Source organism: Prosopis cineraria, unplaced genomic scaffold (genome assembly GCF_029017545.1).
Source record: "Prosopis cineraria cultivar Desert tree isolate PC_DT_omini unplaced genomic scaffold, ASM2901754v1 PC2, whole genome shotgun sequence".
NCBI lineage: Eukaryota > Viridiplantae > Streptophyta > Magnoliopsida > Fabales > Fabaceae > Prosopis > Prosopis cineraria.
Genome location: NW_026555333.1, coordinates 6,714,372 through 6,736,070, shown reverse-complemented (window position 1 = coordinate 6,736,070; position 21,699 = coordinate 6,714,372). Strand labels below are relative to the sequence as shown.

At 32.1% G+C, this 21,699-nt stretch overlaps 3 protein-coding genes across 5 annotated transcripts; 2 read left to right on the top strand and 1 right to left on the bottom strand.

The window, feature by feature from the left end:
- Positions 1 to 717: 717 nt before the first annotated feature.
- Positions 718 to 4,236, bottom strand: LOC129301847 (probable plastid-lipid-associated protein 8, chloroplastic). The gene is made up of 4 exons (XM_054940458.1): positions 3,972 to 4,236; positions 2,509 to 2,632; positions 1,418 to 1,597; positions 718 to 1,030 (listed from the first exon to the last, which is right to left on the bottom strand). Exons 1-4 carry the CDS (start codon positions 4,197 to 4,199, stop codon positions 843 to 845), a joined length of 720 nt encoding a protein of 239 aa, XP_054796433.1. The 5' UTR covers positions 4,200 to 4,236; the 3' UTR covers positions 718 to 842.
- A 6,686-nt stretch (positions 4,237 to 10,922) lies between these two features.
- On the top strand, positions 10,923 to 17,194 carry LOC129303819 (glycosyltransferase BC10-like). Of its 3 annotated transcripts, XM_054943357.1 has the most exons (12): positions 10,923 to 11,127; positions 11,921 to 12,352; positions 13,322 to 13,420; positions 13,620 to 13,720; positions 13,822 to 13,893; positions 14,019 to 14,109; positions 14,897 to 14,977; positions 15,554 to 15,616; positions 15,718 to 15,840; positions 16,160 to 16,198; positions 16,459 to 16,602; positions 16,863 to 17,194. In XM_054943357.1, exons 2-11 carry the CDS (start codon positions 12,029 to 12,031, stop codon positions 16,585 to 16,587), a joined length of 1,122 nt encoding a protein of 373 aa, XP_054799332.1. In that variant the 5' UTR covers positions 10,923 to 11,127; positions 11,921 to 12,028; the 3' UTR covers positions 16,588 to 16,602; positions 16,863 to 17,194. The 3 variants fall into 3 exon arrangements, with proteins under 3 accessions (XP_054799332.1, XP_054799331.1, XP_054799333.1); XM_054943356.1 differs by having other exon boundaries at positions 16,459 to 17,194; XM_054943358.1 differs by lacking the exon at positions 14,897 to 14,977 and having other exon boundaries at positions 16,459 to 17,194.
- Positions 17,195 to 19,172: 1,978 nt separating this feature from the next.
- LOC129298279 (fasciclin-like arabinogalactan protein 3) lies at positions 19,173 to 20,326 on the top strand. Its single transcript, XM_054936679.1, has one exon. It carries the CDS (start codon positions 19,292 to 19,294, stop codon positions 20,201 to 20,203), a length of 912 nt encoding a protein of 303 aa, XP_054792654.1. The 5' UTR covers positions 19,173 to 19,291; the 3' UTR covers positions 20,204 to 20,326.
- The last annotated feature ends 1,373 nt before the right edge of the window (positions 20,327 to 21,699 follow it).

Sequence of the window (21,699 nt, the reverse complement as noted above, 5' to 3'; positions counted from 1 at the left end):
AAGGTGAAGAAGAAGAAGAAAGTCTTGATATTTTTACCCCTAATGAGCTAGCTATAAGTGGATCACAATCGAATTTTGTTAAGCTTAATAATAGTGAAGAAGAAGAAGATAATGATAATGCTACCAATGTTTGAGTTATTGAGTATTGATATGTATTTATTTACAGATTTTCATGAGACTATGGTTTTTGGTGGATACTGGATAGATTCAGCTCATCTTGGCTTCATTACATGCTATCATTTTTATTTAGATTGTGTTTCTAACATCTAGCTCATTTAGATGTTTTGTTTCTTTGAATATTGTTACTTGTTGAACTTATTGCTACTTGTTTATTGTGGTTAATTTGATTGTTTATTACTTATTGTTATTTAGCTTATGTCATAAAGGCATAATTGAACCAATTTTAATTTGAGAAAAAAAATAAAATAAAAGGCTAAAGGGCTCGAAGCTCATAGGGCATGCCCTAAGCCCATTATGCTTAGAACTGGACTTCAAGATTGATCCCCTCAAAAAAAACTCGGACTTAAACGGGCTGGCCCTTTTAGGTCCGAGCCCATCAAGGGCCGGCCCTATAGGGCCAGACTAGCTCATTTTTTCAGCTCTACGAATCACGTGAATTTAAAACATACAAGTATTATTCGAACTAGATTTCGACTTCATACAAAAAGACTCGACTCGTGGGTCGTGGCAAGGTGATTCTATTGTATTGGTTCGTAGTAGTATTTACTCTTCCGTTTTATTCAAAACAAAGCTCGACTAACAGACAAGTATTCTCTTGACATACATGAAATCCAACAAGCTAATCAGATATCTCATGGAAGTATTTTAATTGAATTCCAACTTCATATTCTTTTAAAAACAAACAGAGAACCTCTGGAACCCTTCCCTAATCTGATCTTGTCATCTATGTAAGTGATTCGGAGTTTAACCTCACTTTGACCGCCATACTGGAGCTCCAGTGATCCCACCTTTAGTTCAGGTGCTTCAAATACAACTTGAATCCATTCGCCATCTAGAGCCTTTAGTTTTCCTGTTTGATCCAAACATGAATGAGACAATCACACAAGTTTTCCACCGAAGAACATTGGATTAAACTCTAAACTAAAAGCTATCCATTTCATTCAGGACTGTATAATGTAGTGTATCGTGATTGCTAAGCTAGATATAGTGAACAAAACCCATGACCATAACATTCATGCCCTTTCCACGAAAGAGGAGTTTTCAAGTGATTATAAAATCTTATTTGCTCATGTTTGGATCAGATAACTGTATCTAAAGAGAATGCCAAAAAAATTCACATAAGCCGATAATTCTGGTTTGGTCTTTGGTATCAAAAGCTTTTGGAAATATGATATTGCTATCAAATACGGATTTCTCATTGAACTTTTATAAAGAATGAAATCATAGGATCACCTACCCTTCAAAGACACCTCTCCGTCCAGGAAGCCTAAAAGAGAAAAGCATATCTTGTTTCTTACAATATCAGGAGCTTCAACAACCTGAATCATCTCCTTTGTCTTAAAGAAAAGGCGACCCAGTGCACTTCTGTAGCCACCTCCAGGTGATGTTGGCCTTGAACAGTACACCACATCCCACTCTGAAACAAATCAACAATAACAATAGCAAAAGGCAAGTAAGGAGTGATCTGATTTCTGAAGGAACAGGTGAAGTACTTTGAGAGAAACTTTGCCTTGTCTATTGAAAAAAAAAAAAACATGTGAAAAAAAAAACAAATTGTGATTGACCTACTTCCATATTTATCTAAGACTCTTATTATTAGTGGGCTCTCATTAATTGTATTTGCATTTTATTAAAAAAAATGTGCTGTTATATATTTGAGCTAAATTGGAATGGGCTGAGCGACCCAATTACATTGGTGATCGTTATTATAAATACGGGATGTGCGCTTTACGTTAATTGGTGTGGCTGGCTGGTATAGTGTAGGGCTTTTGTCCTATTAAGCTAGCAATGGGAAGGCCTGAACAGTTTGTTACCTATTGGCTAGGTCTCTTTCCCAGTCGTCACTTCTGCTAATTATAGAAAGAACACTTGCTTGTTGGCTTGCCCCATCAAATAGTTGAACACTGGGAGGAAACTAGGAATAAAGTCCAAGCTACTGATGTTCATATGACCATCTATCATAACCTGCAGTCTACAACAATCACACGTAGGCGTCTAAGTCTAATCCTTCATTCTCTTAGTCATAGGCAATCTATATTCCTTGGATAATTCAATTTTATCAGAAAATTCGATCTTCTTTAGACTCGATCTACTTGCTGAAACAGAAAATAGCCTCCACACCAAACCAGATTTGTTTCCAAAGTGGAACAGTTCTTATCATTGAACTTTTGGAGAAAGAAAACTACAGATTATTAAAGGCTTTTAAAGATGAGAAAAAACAGTATATTTAAAATGAAGTCAAATCCCCCCCCCAAAAAAAAAAAAATGGAGTCCGGCTTTTAGTGGCTTTCAATGCAATCTCAGGATGGCTTCAACGCATGGAATTACCTCCAAATATTAAAGGGCATTTCACTGGCTCATTCACACAATAATTTTGCAATTCTTGAGCCACTTCAGCGACCTCTTTATGTTCTTCGTCTTTCAGAAAAACCCCTCCGTCTGTTTGCATCACCTACACCAAAAATTACAACTGGCTTCTATAATACACATATCTGAAGGGGAAAAAAAAGAGCTTAAACCCAAAAATTGAATGTCATGGATACAAGTATATAACTATCATGCTGCAACAACAATAACAAGAAGTTTTATCCCATTAGGTGGGGCCGGCTATATAAATTGCATGACACAATTGTATTCTATCATCACAAGTATATAACTATCACGGTGCTGAAAATTTTCAAAATAAATCATAATCAACCATTGATAGTCATAAGCAAGAAGAAATTGATTGCTAGTCGTTAAGAAAGAAAATTCATCATTTATGGGCAAGTAGCATTGGTTTTTGAAATACTAAACACATACTAGAGGTACCCCAGTATAAATTTTACTCGGAAACATTTTCTATTTCAGTTTCCTATTTGAGAGAACTCGACAAAATCCCACTACAGCAGTACAGCGTGTAAACCTGCAGAAGGTTCCAAACTTGAAATTACTAGTGCCTTCTTGGCCTTATCCAAATGTTCTCTGTACTAAGGAAATATGCTTTAAGGCCTACCAAAATGCAGAATAGTCACCTAAATCAATATTTGAGCTATATACTCTCATAATGTATCCATTTCATTCTTTAATGACCACAAATTCAGGTGTTCAACAGTAAGCATGGAATGTAAGCGTTGATACCATCAAGTGAAGCAAAGGTGTTTTTTAAGCATGAAGATAACGTGGATGGTTTTGAATGACAATGATGGTACTAGTAGAGGCAATTTATACTTCACTGTTCTTTTCCCAACGTTTTCCTTTCATTACACAATTCGCTTTTCTTTTCCTAACCTTCTCCTTTCATTACGTTACACGCGTTCACGGTTATTCCTCTCGTCCTTCGGATAAAAATGCCTTGACATTTAATCAAACATGTTTCAACCACTACCTACTCAGTCCATGCTTTTAATGTGATCTCGAAGTTTCTAATACAAATACGCGGTTCCTAAGTTATAAAAGGATTACAGAAGCAAGAAGCATTGGATCCTTCGTATGACCTTCATTGATTCATCTCTCTTACGTTAGTTTTATAAATCAACCTTCACAAATCACCCACCAATTTCAGTCAAGAGAGAAAGAAAGAGTTTCGCCAGATATTGAAGAAAAAAGATCAATGGGATGTACCGAAAAACAATGGGGCCAAATAAACATAATAAATTAACCCAGTAGTCATCCTTTCGGTCGGGGGAAAAATCTTAAGCACTTTGGCTTACAGCGCAGAGTACTGAGGACCAAATTCTAATTCCCTAATTCGTTATAATTTGAAAACTAAAGCAGAGTAATACCGCAAAAAGCATGAAATCTTCAATTACCTTTGAAAGAATGGACGACACGAGATCATCGGGGCCGGTTCGCACTTGCGGGTTAGGGACTGAAATAGAAGCAGAGACTCGCAAGCTTTTTGGGCGGCGACTCTGCTGAGAGCATGACGGAGACAGAGTAAAAGGTGCATTGGAGAAATGGATGGATGAGAATTTCTGTTTGGGAGGATCAACGCCTCCGACTGAATAAGGTAGTAAAGAGAGGGAAGTAGCCGCCATGGCTAGGAGTGAAGGGGCACACAACGGAACGAGATGATGAAGGTTATATAGAGCTGGCGATGCCACGTATGCAGAAAAATCAGTCTGGGTCCTGCCGGAAGTAAACTATTGGGTTTTGGTGCTGCCACGTAGGCAATTCTTCGTCGCCTTATCTCTAATGCCGTGGCTGTACGGGAAGATTTTAAGACATGTTAACTGTTGGAAAATTTTCAGTTGAGGACCCTCGCAGATACTTAATTTTTTTTCAAAAAAAATTTTAAATTTCAGTTCAATTTAAAAGAAAAAAAAATTTGACAGTAAAAAAATTAAAATATCCTTCACTTATTATATAGAATAACTAGTTGTGAATTTTCTTATTACACTTATTACTTTATCAATATCACTTATAAATTACATTCATTTGTCACATAATTAGTAATATTAGTTGTTAATTTTTTAACATTGCTTATTAATTTACTAACATCAGTTATAATTATAATAGCTGTGAGTAATTTATAATTAATATTAATAAATTGTAAGATCGGTCAGTAATTTAAAACTGATGTTAAAAAATTAACAAATAAAATTAGTAATGTAACAACTAATGTTGCTATTTATGATTGAACAACTAATATCAAAATCTTATAAAATTATAACATGTCAACTCATGTAATTTATAACTCGCATTCATAAATTAATAAGTGAAATAAAAAAATTAATAACTAGTAATTTTACATAATAAATTAAGGATATTTTAATCTATTTATAGTTGAAACTTTTTTTAACTTTTCTCCCATGAAGTGAAATGAAATTTAAAATTTTTAAACCCACTTAAAATTAAAACTTTACTGTGGTCCTTAATTAAAATTCCCTCTTAATTGTCCCTTGTTATTAAAAATTAAGTTAACGAGAAAATCATTTTAAGTCACGTTTCCTTAAACTTGGGTCCACCTTTTTTTGGCTAAAAAATAATCGATTGTGGAATATTATTAAATTTATTATTATGGTTAACTAAATAAAATCAATCAATTTTGTATCAGTTTTCAATACTAACTAAGTTAATATTTTGAATAATGCTCCTTATTGTTTAACAAGATATTGTTTTATATTGTATTGTTTTCTTTGGTTGTATTACTTTGGCAGATCAACAAAAATGTCGATGCATGCATGCTTATGAATTGGATTCAGTGATTGTAGATTCTCTCTGAGTGCATGTATCATGTGAATTGTTTAAATTTAAATTAATAAATAAATAAATTTATTTAAATTATTAATATAAATTTTAATAATTTAAATGATATAAATATTTAATATTTATATTAAATATAATCACTTAATTCAAATTTCATGTTTTGTCAAGCTGCTCTGGCAATGCCAGTACATAAATACGAATATATATTTGGACTTTTGGTTTACTCTCCTGCCATGGCGCAGGTTAACTATATGTTAATATTTGTCTGAAACTTCCATGCCACTTTGAATGAAAACTAGACATTGCCATTGTCAGTCTCAAAGCCAATTAAATTAATTGCACCACACGCACCCGTGCATATAATATGTAGGGTTGAGGGTGATTTTTTTTTCTCAATTTTATTAAAAAAATTACTAAATATTTTAATCTCAACAATAATTCAATTTTTTCTTTCAACATTATTCCTTTATTAACCTGATATTACAAAATGCTTAAAGTTAGTTAATTATCAGTTGGTCTTATTATTTTTTAATATTTAGTTAATTATCAGTTGGTCTTATTATTTTTTAATATTTTGTATTAAGTTAATGGTCATTTTTACCTAACGTTTTCAAAACCGAACCGGATACTGAATCGAAAAAGCAACAATTTATGATTTGCAGTTGGATCAATGATCAAACTGATGACGTAATAATTAAATTAAAAAATTATACATGTATATAATAATTTAAATATAATAAATAAATATAAAATTTTTAATTTAACTTAAAAATAAAATTAAATATTTTAATTTTATTATGAGTTAACAAGTCACGTGATGCAACATAACATCAAGTGATTAAAAAATTGATCATTTTGTAAAAAAATTGATAAAAAATGAAAAAAAAAGAAGAAAAAGGGTATTTTTTGAACAATTTAGTTTTTTAAAATTGAATCTCATCTCTGGTCCTATCACTGATCCAAAGCAATCCAACCCAGCTCAACCCTTCAAACAGTTTTTTCATGTTGACCAAGCTAAAATTTAAATCAGTCGATGGTCTAACTGATCTCCAATTTGGTTCAATTTTTTAATTATTATTTTTACCTCTCAACTTTTATACGAATGGTCAGTGAGCACATTTAACTCAAATATTTTATAATAAAATATATTAAAAAATGTAATGTGAAGCCTACTAACAAGTAACTAATGGTGATAAAATGATAGGATGATAAATAAGTAAATCTTTAAAATTAAAGGGTAGAATTAACATATAGTTGAGCCTAGAATCCCCGACAACCTCTTGAACAAAGTTGAAAGGTAAATATGACCCTTAACTTTTTTTTTATATATAAATAGGTCCATGTTTGGATACTTTTTCGAGATAATCAATTTTGAATGGTAAAATTATAGTTTTATAAAAATATATTCAATTACTCTTAATAATCAATACATCTTAAGATCAATTATAAACTTAAAACCTCAGTTTTTTTTAAAGACAAAAACATCCAAACATCCCTTGTACCTCCCGCCTTGTCTTTCTATTCCCTCGGGTGATTTTCTTGGTAGACTGATAGCCTCGCGGCTCATCCTTCAACGAGATATTAATGAGAAGTGTTTTAATGTCATTGTAATCCCAGTGTTGGTTGTTGCTGATTTTTAGCACATATAGGCGATCGTGGTAAAGGTTATACTTTCATGGCTCTCCATCAAGAATGAGTTTTAGGAGGGCATGAGTTAGATTTATATGAGCTAGCATTACTCTTTTTATTTTTATATATAAATATTTTTAATTGAATTCTGCATACAAATAAAAATTTATTATTTAGTTGAATTCACAAAAAACACAATAATTTTTTAATTTTACTTTCAATAATATTATAATTAATATAACGATGATAGTAGTAAAAACATACAATTAATAATCTATTCAATTTTTTAAAATAAGAATAAAATTGTTTAATTATTTAAAAATATCGTTACCGCTCCTCATATTTAAAGATGAAACAAGCTTAGATACTTTACATATAGAGGCGGATGGAGTAATGAGTAATCTAAGTGTTGTTATTATTGTGCTTAAGGATTAGAGTTTAATGATTTGACATGGTCAAATAGCCTCATGAAAAAAATCATTGTGTGTGTGTGAGTGTGTGTGATTCTTCAATAATGTTTTTTAAATGACAAGTGTTTTCCTCTCATCGTATCACAATTTTGTTATTGATTTTTAGAATGGATAACTGTGACATAGAAACTTTTTTATTTATCTGAGAATAAGTTTATGTTTAGGGGTTCAATCAAAGGGCTAAAGGTATTTTTGGGAATGAGTTTATAAAATACATGTAAAATTTTAATTTTTAAAGCGGACTTGGCTTTTTTTCTCTGAGAAAAGCATTCGCTGTGCCTCTTTTAATTGAGGAAAAATTTGGATCATTTAAATTTAATATTTTTTATTTAAATATAAATTATAAAAAAATTTAATAAACCTATTGACTAATTTTTCTAGTCCAAAATACTGCTTCCCCCCTCCCCCCCCAAAAAAAAAAAAAAACTATCCCACCACCCTAACTTTATAATAAGCCATCCCTTGGTTAAGCTAGAAAAAATCTTTCAACTAAACTTGATCATGATTTTTTGGCAAAAGAATTGTCATCTTATATGGTTAAGAATATATAAGATAGATAACTAATTTGCATAAATTGAATTTAAATTAAAATAAAAGTTAAATCATGTTAATTAACAATACTAATTGGCGGTGCATGAGGAATTGTAAGCTGTCACTCTTTCCAATAATGGTTTAAATGAAACGTGTCTACTGATAATCAACAGCTTCCTCTGCCAAATTACATGTCGCCGATCAATTATCATTGGTAAACATATAATTTATTATTCAGAAACACAATATATTTCATAATTAGACTATCATAGGCAGTCAATTAACTATGTTATCAACATATAAGAATAAATGGGAGCGAAACAATAGTAAGAGGTAAGGAGTGTGAAATATATGAGCTCATGGATGAAGAAATAAAAGTATTGTTTTAATTTTCCGTGGAATATTAATAAAACAAGATGTCTATTAATGAATTATTGTTAACTATGTTTAAATTATGTGTTAACAATTAGATACAATACGCTGGCGAAAAAGCAATTAGTTTAAAATACAGCAAACTAATTATACTAACCCCTATTCCAAAACATTCCTTTGTTATATTCTAACCATTTGTCCACAAGTTTTTATAAGTGAATAAGTTAAGATAAGATGGGATATGAAAGGAAAAATGGAAGAGACTTTTTTGAAAGAAAGACAAATAAATCTCGTCCAAATAAATAATTGATAAAAGAGTATCATGAATAAAAAAAATTATTCTAAAATTCTCAAGAACTTATTTGATAATTTTTGTTGGGGAAATTGTGTTCCTAACCCTTTACAAAACAATAGGAAACATAATCATTAATGTCTAAACTCTATAGCATATTTTGTAGAGGGGTAGAGATATAATTTTATAAAAATTCATGTCAGATAAGTTTCTAAAATTTTTAAAATAATCATTATATTTTGTTGTATTCTGTCATTATTTAGGGAAAAACTTACTCTTTTCATTAAAAAATATCTTCCATTTTTTTAAGGATTGAATGTCATAAAATATGAGATATTTTTAATCTTTTAATATATAATCATTATTTTAAAAAAATTATTAAATAAATCACTTTATATTTATTTCAGGGTGAAACACCTTATTAAATAGAATTAATATAATAATATAGTATTAGTTTAAAGATAAATAACTACTTTATTGAATAGTAAAATTCAGTTAAAAATACTTTTTATTTTTTTAAGAGAGGGAGTATATAATTAGTTTTGTATATTTAATCTACTTATTTCTAATTAAATTAATACATATGTATCTTTTATATATTATTTATTCTACAACAAAATCCTGTTATTAATATTATTAACACATTAAAATTATATGTCTTAATCTGACTAAATAAAAATATATTAAATATATAAAATTAAGTATATAAATTTTGTCCCATTATTTACCTATTTCAATGAAATTTATTTGTTGTTCTCCCTAAATCCTTTTGCCATGAAATTTAAAACAGGCGTATCTTCATCTTAATCAATTTCAACGTGAAATAAATTAAAATAAAAGGTCACGAATCATTAACCAAACAAAAAGAGACAGCGAATCAAATTTCGGATATTTTTCTTTGTTCTATACTTCCTCTCTGAAATGTACACTCCTATTAAAAAAAATGAAAAATACATTCTTCTGTCACACATCAATTTAGTCGGATGGTTAAAATCTGGCCAAGCATAAATGCACGTAACATAACTACTGTTTTTTTTTTTTTAACATTAACATAACCATAGTTAATGTTACGTCTAAGTAAAGATGTAACATTAGTTTAAATTGAGATATAATTTTTTAAAATTTTAAAAATATTTTTCAGTACAATACAAAATGCACACAAAAAAATAATTTAAATAAAATTACACTAAAACTTTTTAAAATAAGCAATGCTCGTAGAAGGTAGTAAAAATGGTAAAGTAGAAATCAGACATTTTCTTCAACAAATTAAAGGAAAGAAAATCCGATCCCATTATGATATTCACACCACCATAATAATGGTCTTTCAAAAGTGGTAAATTTTTAATTCCTCACAAAATAAAACCGTTTTAGGGTGAATGAGGTCAAGCTGAACGCAGGACGGCGGCAGAATTTGTAAGTGAGATATAAAAATATCGTTGAAATTTCATTAAAATTACAAATAAAATAAGCATTAAAAAAAGAAAAAAATACATATAAATCTTAACAAATTTATTTACAAATAAGTCTCATAAAATTTAAAAACTATAATTAAATCCTTTAAAATTTGAGTATAATTTAAAATTAAAATAAAATGATAATAATGCCCCAATTACATATACATGCATTAAATTAGTTAAATAATTTACAATGACTTGTCCCTGACTTGCAATTATAACTAATTTTTTTTATATTTAATATTAAATATGTGAAGTTACAATTATAAAAAATTAAAGTTATAGTTGTAAGTTATTGATAAAATAGTTATAAACAATTAATATTAATTTTGTTAGTAATATATGATTATTAGATATATAAAATTATAATTGTAAAAAATTAAAATTATAATTGTAAACGCTGATGAAATAGTTATAAATTAATTATTTAATTGATGTAATATATATTTAATAAAAATATTATTATCTTTACATTTTAATTTTAAATTATATATAAATTTTAAAGAACCTGTAAAATTCATAAAATTTATTTTTAAATAAATTTATTTTACAAAACCTATGCATACTTTTTCCTTAAAAAAAAGGGAGCGTATAAGCCTAGAAGGACGCGGTCCCAGAAATGAATAAAAGACAGAATTTTTTTGAGAGAGAGAGAATGCCGTACCGTCGAGAATCGTGAATGAGATAATTTGGGAGCATTTTGTCGCGTGACGTGGCAAAAGGCCCACAAATTTCTCCTCTATCTTCTATTCCTTTGACAACCCTGCGTCACGCAACAAACAAACCAACATACCATACCCCCTCCTTTCTTCGCCACCACTCCTCCAATCTCTATACTCTCTTTGCTGCATTTTCTAACACAACTGAGAAACCCTCCTTTCCTTTCATCATTTCCTAATCTCTCATTTTATTCCTTTCGGATCTTCATCTACTGCTATCACATTCATATCATTTGTTTTTTTTTTCCTTTTTAAATTTTGATTCTTGGATCCCCTGCATTAGATCACAGGTATTCAGACCATCCCTGAACGTCATTGTCGTCTAAATTTTGCTTCTCACTAGTTGCGATTCATTCGTTGGAAAAGCAGTGCGTTGATGTGTGATTTAATGTTTCGTGTTTGTCTGTTTCGTTCGTGGACTTGATCTTTTGGCCTCTGTTGTTATAATTTGAGACGTTGCTATCTCAACCTGCAAACCAGTTTCTGTGAGAATTCATTCCTCTTTCGTATCATTGTCTGAAACGTTCTTCATGTCATGAAATAAAAATGCGATAACTTATGTGAACTGCGGATTGAACATTGTTCAATGCTCATGACCGGTTTGGCATTTACTATTCATATTTCACACATGGAATGGAGGGCATATCAAAAATCCCAATTTGTGTTCAGGAAAACGGGGTAAAGAATCGTGATAATGATTTAGACTGCATTGATCTTTTAGCTCAGTAGTTTCTTTTTGAGGGAGAGGTTCGTACTTCTTGGTGTCAAATTGTCAACTCGATCAAGAATTCAATGAGCTCTTTTACATGCTGTAGCACATAGCGAAAGGATGTTCTACTTAATGCTGTATTTTATTTTGACAGCAAGGGCATCAACTCATGTTCTTTGTTCATTAGGAAGCTTACATCTCAATGATGGTTTTGTGAATTGCACGTTCTATGATTAATTACTGATTACAATTGTACCTCTTATTTTTCATTGTCCCAACATGTTCCTGAAGCTTTATGCATGTGAGTTTATCACTTCTTAATGTGCTGATAGTTGGATAATATTTGATTTACTCTGTCTTATGTACCATGACAGCCAAATTGTATTGAGTGTAAAAATTGGGAGATTTCTGGAGAAGCTGCTGATGTATCTTAAACAAAGAAATCACTTGCATGGCCACAACGCATAAGTGATCTTCTGATCATGTTTGGGACAAGAAAGCGATCAAATATAAAGAGGCCCATATGGACTATATTATTGGTTTCTGTAGCGAGCATTTTTCTGACTGTTGCTTATTTTTATCTACCAAGAAGTTCTGCATCATGCTTTTTATTTGACTCTGAAGCTTGTGGAGCATATGAAGGGGTGGCTACCCGGGAATTGACTGATGCTGAGACTGAATCTAAGGTTGTTGTCAAGGAACTTCTGAAGACTCGTCCTGTCCATACAAAGAACCCTAAGATTGCTTTTTTGTTCTTGACTCCGGGTACATTGCCTTTTGAGAAGCTCTGGCACGCATTCTTTCAAGTATGGCATCATTATTCCATTTTTTCAATTCTTCGGTCTATTAGTATGAATGCTATATTCCCCCAAGTTTCTTCGTAGTTTTATCAAATAAACTGCATCTGTGGATTTTCCAGCAGATAGAGGTTCCGCATTTTCTCTTCATAGGTTTAAATTTCAGTCATGTTAGCTTGTTTCAGTTATGTAGCAAACTTGCTATGTGAATGGAGTTAAGCACTTCCTGAAGCTATGATGGATTTATTTTGGTGCATCTCTACTCTGTCAAGTCACTTTAAATTTATGAAATATATTTCTTCCGAGGTCTTGTTACCATATTCAATTGGCTACTTTTCTTGTAGGTCTGATACCAGTGATTTTGCCCCTTAACCTCTATATCTAGCAAACAGTCTTTATATATAGCGATGTCCTTGCACATATTTAGACACCTCTCTGTTGCTGGCTTATTTTTTTGGAAAGAATTAAAAGAATAGAAGTTTAGCCAGCTTATCTGTAAAAAAAGTTCTTTCTTTGCATCATCCCTCTTTTCCTCGCCTGTCATGTCTGCCTTTTACATTAAAGGAATGGGAGGAACATCAATCAAGTTCTTTTATATGAAATCATTAATAATGATCTTTCTTCTCCGCAAAAGTATTTGTTTTGGGTTGGGTGGAAAGCTATGGTATGTAACTGACATCTTCAATCAGTGATAGATAGGATAGATTTACTTTTAGTAACCATATCACATATTTGTGTGACAACTGTTTTTTTTTTTTTTTTTTAACTTTAAAGCCTGTAACATTTGCCCATAATTGCTAATTGTAATTCATTTTAATTTTGGATGTGATAGATACAGTTTTTTTTTTTGGGTGAAAATCATGATTCATTCATAACCAGATATTACAAACTCAAATCACCTCTATACGGCCATTTCTCTCCCCTTCCTCTTCTTTGATAGATATAGTTTTGAATTCTACTTATACCTCTAAAATGCAGGGCCATGAAGGCAGATTCTCAGTTTATGTGCATGCGTCAAAGGAAAAACCAGCACATGTCAGCCGTTATTTCGTTGATCGAGACGTTCACAGTGAATCGGTATGGGGCATAATACAATATTTGAATATCCAAACTGTTAGTTGTTCTGAGAAAAATCAAAGTATTATTACCAAGGTTGATGACTGGCAGTTGATATGACAGAATGTATATAATTTTTATCAAGTGCTTAGCATAATTTGAATGATGTTACAGAAAGTCATACAAATGCGATCTATGTCTTGATACTAGAATTTTACAGGTAGCCTGGGGAAGAATTTCCATGGTTGAAGCAGAAAAGAGACTTTTGGCCAATGCACTTTTAGACCCTGATAACCAACATTTTGTCCTGCTATCCGAAAGGTTTTTTAATTTTTGTTTTTTTTAATTTCTTCTTGTTGTTAAGTCGTGATTTGTTTGAGGGATTCATTCTGTTTAGTTCTATCTCCAAATTTTTATTCCAGCTGTATACCCGTGCGTCACTTTGAATTTGTGTACAACTACTTGTTGTATACAAATGTCAGCTTTCTTGACTGGTAAGACAATGTAAATTTTCTCGAGCTCGTATCATGAGAAGTTTCGACTACTTAATTGTTATGTGGAAATCCAGTCTAACCTGTCTCTATTTTTCTTTCCTTTTACCCGGAAAAAAAAAAAAAAGCTTTGTGGACCCTGGTCCTCATGGGAATGGCAGGTATATTGAACACATGCTTCCTGAAGTAGAGATACGGGATTTCCGAAAGGGTTCACAGGTATAATTCTGTTGATGCTGATAGCTTCCTGATTTGAACTTCTAGTATCCACGTGGAAGTAATTTTTTACAAGTTCATATTATGCGTACTTTTGGTAAACGCTATCTTTCGTATGCAGTTTCACAGACAGCTATGTATTGAAAGAAGTTCTCCTGATTGGCTATTTCTACTATTTGTTCTCCTCTCAGTTCGCCCTTCATACTTTGCTCCGTGTAGTTATATCCAGATAATAGAGCCTTTGAGAATTTTGTTGACTTCATTTATGAAACGGGTCTTTGCCTGTTTATAGCGTGGAATCTATACCGCCCAAAACAACTATTGAATTACCTTCCATTCACCCCAGTTTTATGCTGCAAGATTTTATCACAAAATCTACAGATTGCTGACATTGGGAAATGGCTTGTCATTTGCTCTCATCATTTGACAAATTGTTCTGTTACTCACTATCTATAATGCCTAGCTTTTGCGGCTGGGAAACCTTACTATCTCCCAGTTGTTTAAGATGTCGATTTTCATTCCAAGTATGAGACGTTTATCTGCATGGGAGAAATCTTTTATGCACGTTTAACTTTCAATATATTTTGCTTCATTTTTCTTTATGCATTTTACATGATTTTGGTATTACTTGTTAGGTTCAATTAATTTTTTCTTTGGTCATTCTTTTCGTATTGGAAGTACACAGAACAATTTATTACAAATCAAGATTTGGATCAAAATATGGTTCTTCTATCATAAATGTACACATGTTGGAGATCACTTTTTTAGCTAATTTTGATTTGTAATGCAGTGGTTCTCCTTGAAGCGGCGCCATGCAATAATAGTGATGGCAGATAATCTCTACTTCACAAAATTTAAGCATTATTGCAGGGTATTATGTTACTAACGAATCGCTTGCTTGAAGCTTTTGTGGTTTCTGATTGAGTTGATTATTTCATTCAATCTTTAGTTATCCTATTACCTCTGTTGAGAACCATTGTGGGTGGATATGAAATATATTTTTGTTGATTACTTGATGAAATAAAAGATTAGGCCAATTCTGAAGCACCCGTTTCATTTCCATGTACTCCTGTTCTCTGTACTCTCCCTTGGAAACAAAATTCTAGCTTCATGAAACAAGACACTTTAGAAAGCATGCTGCTATAAGAGCGGAACATCCTGAAGTTTTATGGAATAATAGAAGATTAATTTTGCATGGAATTTATATTCTTTGGCTTCTGAAGATGGCAACTCATCTTCCCTTATTCAATTCTCTTCTGTACAGATGGGTTAATAATTGTTTTTCTCTCTCTCTCTGTGTATCTCCAGAAAAGCATGTATAAATTTATATATATCCTCACTTTGCTTATTTACAACATTTCTTTACTCGTTATTTGGAAGGAAGAAATCTGTAAAGCTGAAGTTTCCCTTACCAACATCCCACTACTCATGTTTTAAACTTCTGCAGCCAAATATGGAGGGAGGACGCAACTGCTATGCTGACGAGCATTACCTTCAAACGTTCTTTCATGTCAGTGCAGAGAACTTCGCTGTTTTTGCATACATTGTAGCATATAAAGCATTCTCCTCTCTCATATAGTCTCGTTACTGATTTACATTGTATATGTTCAGATGATTGATCCTGGTGGAATTGCAAATTGGTCAGTAACGTTTGTTGATTGGTCTGAGGGAAAATGGCATCCAAGATCATTTGCGCCCGCGGATATCACCCATGACCTACTAATGAAAATATCAGTACGTAACATACACCTTACTCTCTCTTCTTTTAATTGGACTCCACAGTTTTGATGAGGGAAAGCAAACCTCAGCGTTCTTCTGGTGTAATCATTAAAAGAAACCTGAATCATACGCTTCAATATTACCCTGTCGATCCTTATTTGACTATGTCCGAGCTTCTGGCAATTGTGGGAAAAATGATCGACAAAGAGAGTGGGATTCTGAAATTTACTTTAGGGAGAATCATTGTTTATAGATCTGGAATTCTAGCTTTCTCTCCTAGCATGAGCACCTGTTTACAATCTTAATATGACATGATTTGGTTCACTCAATGCAGTCCGTGACAGAATGCCCACATTACACAAGTGATGCACAGGTATAAAATCAAATCATATACAATCTCATGCAGTTTTTTTTTTTTTTTGGTATACATGTTTGGATTTCCCCACCTAGTGGGAATTTTTTTTTGTTGCAATAATTTGGTTTTACGTTGAAAACCATTAAAAATGCGGTTTTGATGGTTTCTTATGTAATTTTGTTGATTTTTATGTGAAACCAAGCGTGCTGATAAATTTAAACTAACTTATGAATACCAACATTGGTGGTGTTGATGGTGGAATTGGGCGTGATTTGCAGAGATCATTAGTGATTACACCGTGCATATGGAATGGGTTACAACGGCCTTGTTACCTATTCGCGAGGAAGTTTTACCCAGAAACACTGGAAAAATTGTTGCAGCTTTTCTCTAACTTCACAACATTCTAAGAGCATTTTCTTTAGGTAAAATATGGCATTGATTATTTGGTCACGTGATGCATGCCCTGCCTCACCTTGGCTCTTGCACATATGGATCATTTATAAGTTGGGTCGTAGGGAAGTCCAGACCCAAAGGAAATGAATTTTTTGTAGGGAGAGAAAAGAGAGGGTGATTAAGCTTTGGATTGATAAAATTGACAAGCTTGTGGACGGTGATGGATGGATGTTTTCCAGTTCTGATTTTTATAAACTTTGGATGGTTGGTTTATTCTCAAACATTGTAGGTTTTCCTCGAAGTTGACAATTAATCTTTGATACACTTCACTGAAAGAGGGAAAAGTTTTGATCTTCAGGGAGAATCTTCATTGGCGTTTAGTGAGAATCTCGGCACTTCAAATTTACAAGTTGATACTTACTACCCACTAATATTGTTGAACAGTGACGGTTGATTAGATTATCAGTTTATAATAGCACCTGATATTTTTAAAATCAAAGTCGTCATGGAATCGATAAAGGTATATTAGATTAACTAGCATTTACTTTCCCACTGAAATGTAATGAAATAGTCAAGTATATTTTATTGATATGGATGAGTTGATGAAACTGGTAAACACAATGTTTAAGGCAATTTGGAGACAATAGAAGTTATGGATATTGTAGATGAATGGTCTCTCATTTCCCAGAAAACGAGTGTGAGGATCATGAAGATTTATGGGCAACATATGATTTGCTAAATATTGTTGCACTCTGGGAGCGATATATATATATATATATATATATATTTTCGCGAAGCTCTTATCTGCACGCATTAGTAATGAAACAGTATGTGGTAAACAAGTTTATTTTGAGATTCACTTCCACAAGCATTGAAATATTAATATTCCTCTACTTAAGCTTAGAACAAGGAAGAATCACGTTTTGGTTCATTCCTATATTTTTCTAAACATGCATCCAGACCATGGAAGCCAAAACTATAACTTATTATGATTTGGGATGTCTCCTATCAATCTTATGTGAGACTTCAGGCACAAGAAGTCACCGTTTAGTTCAATTAATAAATCCACATAAAAATGCACCATACCAGAAATAAACTACTTTACATTTCTAATTCAATTAATTCCAGAAACTCGATTGTATTCTTTGTGGCCAACTTTCACAAAACCACCAAATTATGGCTTTCCTTTTTCTACAAGGTTTGATTTGACGCTACATGTAGAAGTTTATGCCATATACGTGTGTACGCATGGTAGATATATACGTGCGTGTATATATATATATATATATATATATTTTTCCTTGTTAAATTCACTGTGAGGACAAACGTGGTTATATTTACGGGTGCGTAAATATATATCATGTTCTGAATTATAATAACAAACAAAATTTACACTTAGCTAAGTGAAGATATATGTTGTTGTATTTCTACTCCTTCGTATACTAACATGCACAATACCAATTGAGATTGAAACGATTAAAGTACTGTTTCTAAAGAAAAAGAAAATAAATCGAGGGTTTATATGATAAATCGACCTCTAAATTATAAATTTAGAAGTGTGCAAAATACTAAACCCATTTTTTATGTAATGTTCTCATTTAATTTTTAAAAATAGTATAATATAACTTCCAGTATTAATAAATGTTAATTTTGATTATTAATTAATTAAAAAATTATAAAAAAATCTAAAATTATAGCAAAGGCTTATCTATAATTTTTTTTTTCATTGCCTATAATTTTGAGTCATCTTTTGTAATTTTGATATCATTTTCTATAATTTTTTTATTAACTAATAATAAAAGTTAATTTTTGATAATAATAAAAATAACATTTTATCATTTTTAAGAACTGAAGAAAAATGTTATATTAAAAATAAGTTTAAAGTCTTCTACATTTCTAAACTTATAATTTAAAAGTAAAATCACCTTTTAACCCACAAATTAAAAAGTGGAACTACCTATCTCCCTTCAACGGGATGGATAAAATGACAAATTTAAATGTTTAACGTTGGCATTTGAAGACCAATCAACCTTTTTTGCCCTCAATTATAAGTAACACGTGTGTTTGCAAAAGATCCTTAACAAGTCTAATTAGTCGAACAATTTACAAGCTAAACCCAACCTAGCTACTTTTCTTGCAATACTAAGCCAAAAAAAAAAAGAGGAAAAAGAAAATTAAAACAACGGTGCATGCATGCAAATAAATGCGCGGGAGTGAAGCTATACTCAAAAAAACCAACCAAAAAAAAAAAAGATGGAGAGAGTGGCATGAAATATGAGTAAATATTTAATCTTAATAACCATGATTAATTGGATTGGAGCAATAGTATTTACATCTACTAGATGGCAGCAAAACACGCATGTTGAGCAAAGCGCTAATTATAGGGAAACTATATACAGGGTCACGTCAGAATCATTCATAATATTAATCCCCCAAAAATATCCAAAAGTTTTGTACCATCCAAAACCAACTTTTTTCTTCTTCAACTCAACGAGCAAAGCTATGTTCACTCTCAACCCACCAAATCCCACATCTCTGGTCAATCCAAAATGTCCACGTCCTACTTAAATATGAACCCCCCAATCCTCTTTTTCTCTGGGCTTGGTTTCGGATTCAAAAGAACACACAAGATTGGAAGGGAAGGGAAGGGAAGGGAATAGAACACAATATTTTTACACCATAAAATAAATAAAAAATAAAAAAAGAAGAAGTCAGAAGATGAATTCCAGAAACTCTTCTCTTCTCTACGTAGCTCTCGCTCTTCTGGCTTTGTCGTCCGCCATTGAGGCCTTCGACATCACCAAGATGCTAGGACAATACCCTGACCTTAGTTCCTTCAATCAATACCTCACCGAAACCAAGCTTGCTGATCAGATCAATAGTCGTCAAACCATTACCGTCCTCGCCATGGACAACGCCGCCATTTCCGCCATCTCCGGCAAGCCAATGGCCACTATCAAGGCTATCCTCAGCACTCATGTCGTCCTCGACTACTTCGACGAGATGAAGCTCATGTCCGCGGTCGAGAACCAACAGACTCAATTGACCACTCTCTACCAAACCACTGGTCCCACCAATAGCCAAATGGGCTTCATCAAGGTCGGCCTAATTGGCGAGGGCGAGATTGCGTTTGGATCCGCCGTCAACGGCGCCCCTATCGACGTGGAACTCGTCAAAACCGTCGCCACTGAGCCTTCAAAGATTTCTATTCTCCAAGTCGTCAGACCAATTATTGCTCCTGGCATTGATGGACAATCGTCACAATCAGCATCATCGCCGGCTGCATCATCGGCACCAAAAGCTCAGGCTCCATCATCGGCACCAAAAGAAAAGGCTCCAGCAGCATCACCATCGAGATCATCGCCACCTCCATCAGAGGCACCAGCAACAGCAAAGGCTCCAGCTACATCAAGGAAGCAGATATCACCATCGTCCGAGATCTCACCATCTTCAGAGAGCTCGCCGGCGCCGGAGATCTCGCCATCCGCTGAAGAAGCTGAAGCACCATTGTCAGATGACTTGACTCCAAGTGACGCTCCAGTTCCGGCTACCAGCAGCTCTGCACGGATCCAGATGGGCATAGTTTGGGCCGGACTTATGGGCCTTGGGGCCCTTTTGGTCGCTGTGTAAAATGAAGCACGAGATTGCTGGGTAAATGCGGGAGAGCGAGATGTTGTCATGTTGATAAGGGCGTAATTATTACATCCATTGTCACTAATTTAATTTTAATATTTTAATTGATGGGTTTCTTCAGTTTTGGTCCTAGAAATTTCTTTTTATGGGACTAGGTTAATTCACTTGAAACCGAATTCATAGAAATAAATATTTAATTTGTGACTTGAGATGATGAGTGATGAGCTTTAAGAATTAAATCGACTAAATCGTGCCATTATGTTCTTCCGTATTATCCTTTCTATTTAGGGACAATTTCAATTAAGATCCTCATAACAAAATTAATCACACATAAGACCCAATAGATACTGACACTTTTCTACAAGTCTAAGTAAGAGCCTCAATTGCAATTAAAATTTTTGGTTCAATTATTAAAATACCATTGGTTTGTATTAAAATAAAAAAAAAACTCACCCTCATCATTGTAAAATATAATTTCAATTTTTGGTCCTCAACTCCTTGGGTGTTGAAAAAGAATGTTGCCACTGATACTAATTAAACATCTTTAGTTGTACATAGTAAAATATAATGTGTATGTATGTAAATTAATTATAAGTTGTTTTCAAGCATTTATGTAATTTGCTATTAGTTATGGACATATTATTATTTATATTTAAACAATCTATAAATATTTAAACATAACTTGTTCATATGTAAAAAAGTTGTTAATTTTTTAAACCTAACTTTTTCAATTTTTTTAACACATTGTTCGTTTAACATTAACAGATTATTAATATTATACTAAATAATATATATATATATATATATATTATAAATTTATTTTTTAAGCATTTTCATAAATATTGGTTAATTATGGACATATTATTATTTATATACAAACAATCACTTATAAATATTTGAACATAATTTGTTCATATATAAAAAACATAATTATTATGAATATAAATAATAATACAAAAGTACAGGATTATATAGAGTTTTTTCCATACAACTTTTTTGTTGCCATTTCTCAAAGACTTCCCTATGTATAATTATCCTAATGATTGTAGGTTATGAAGATTATTGAACTAAAATCTCATCTAGAGTTTTTATTCTTTTAAAATTATGAAAATTAAAGGAGGAAAATTTTCAGAAAGAAAACCAATACACACGTACACACACCCAAAAAAAATTGAAGAACAGTTTCCAGCAATTATTTGAACATTTCGAAAACGAGACAGCTTGAATTAAGTATAATTTATAATCTGCTTTAAATATTGAATTAAACAATCATGCGATTGTCACTCAAACTTTTAGGGGTACTATAACTTAAGCAACAAATCCTTATGTATTTGGCCAATATTATATTATATTATATTATATTATATATATATATATATATATATATGAAACAATACCATCATGAAATACAGCATACTGCATCATGCATGTGATTATTACTTAGTGCGATGGACTGTTCATGAAATTGTAGAACAAATGCTCTACTAAACATA

Coding starts and splice junctions, on each gene's coding strand:
- LOC129301847 (XM_054940458.1), bottom strand. CDS start 4,199: ATGGCGGCTACTTCCCTCTCTTTACTACCTTATTCAGTCGGAGGCGTT. Junction 2,633..3,971: donor TGTCGTCCATTCTTTCAAAG/GTAATTGAAGAT, acceptor TTTTTGGTGTAG/GTGATGCAAACAGACGGAGG. Junction 1,031..1,417: donor CGGAGAGGTGTCTTTGAAGG/GTAGGTGATCCT, acceptor TGGATCAAACAG/GAAAACTAAAGGCTCTAGAT.
- LOC129303819 (XM_054943357.1), top strand. CDS start 12,029: ATGTTTGGGACAAGAAAGCGATCAAATATAAAGAGGCCCATATGGACT. Junction 13,894..14,018: donor AATGTCAGCTTTCTTGACTG/GTAAGACAATGT, acceptor AAAAAAAAAAAG/CTTTGTGGACCCTGGTCCTC. Junction 15,841..16,159: donor ACCTACTAATGAAAATATCA/GTACGTAACATA, acceptor CACTCAATGCAG/TCCGTGACAGAATGCCCACA.
- LOC129298279 (XM_054936679.1), top strand. CDS start 19,292: ATGAATTCCAGAAACTCTTCTCTTCTCTACGTAGCTCTCGCTCTTCTG.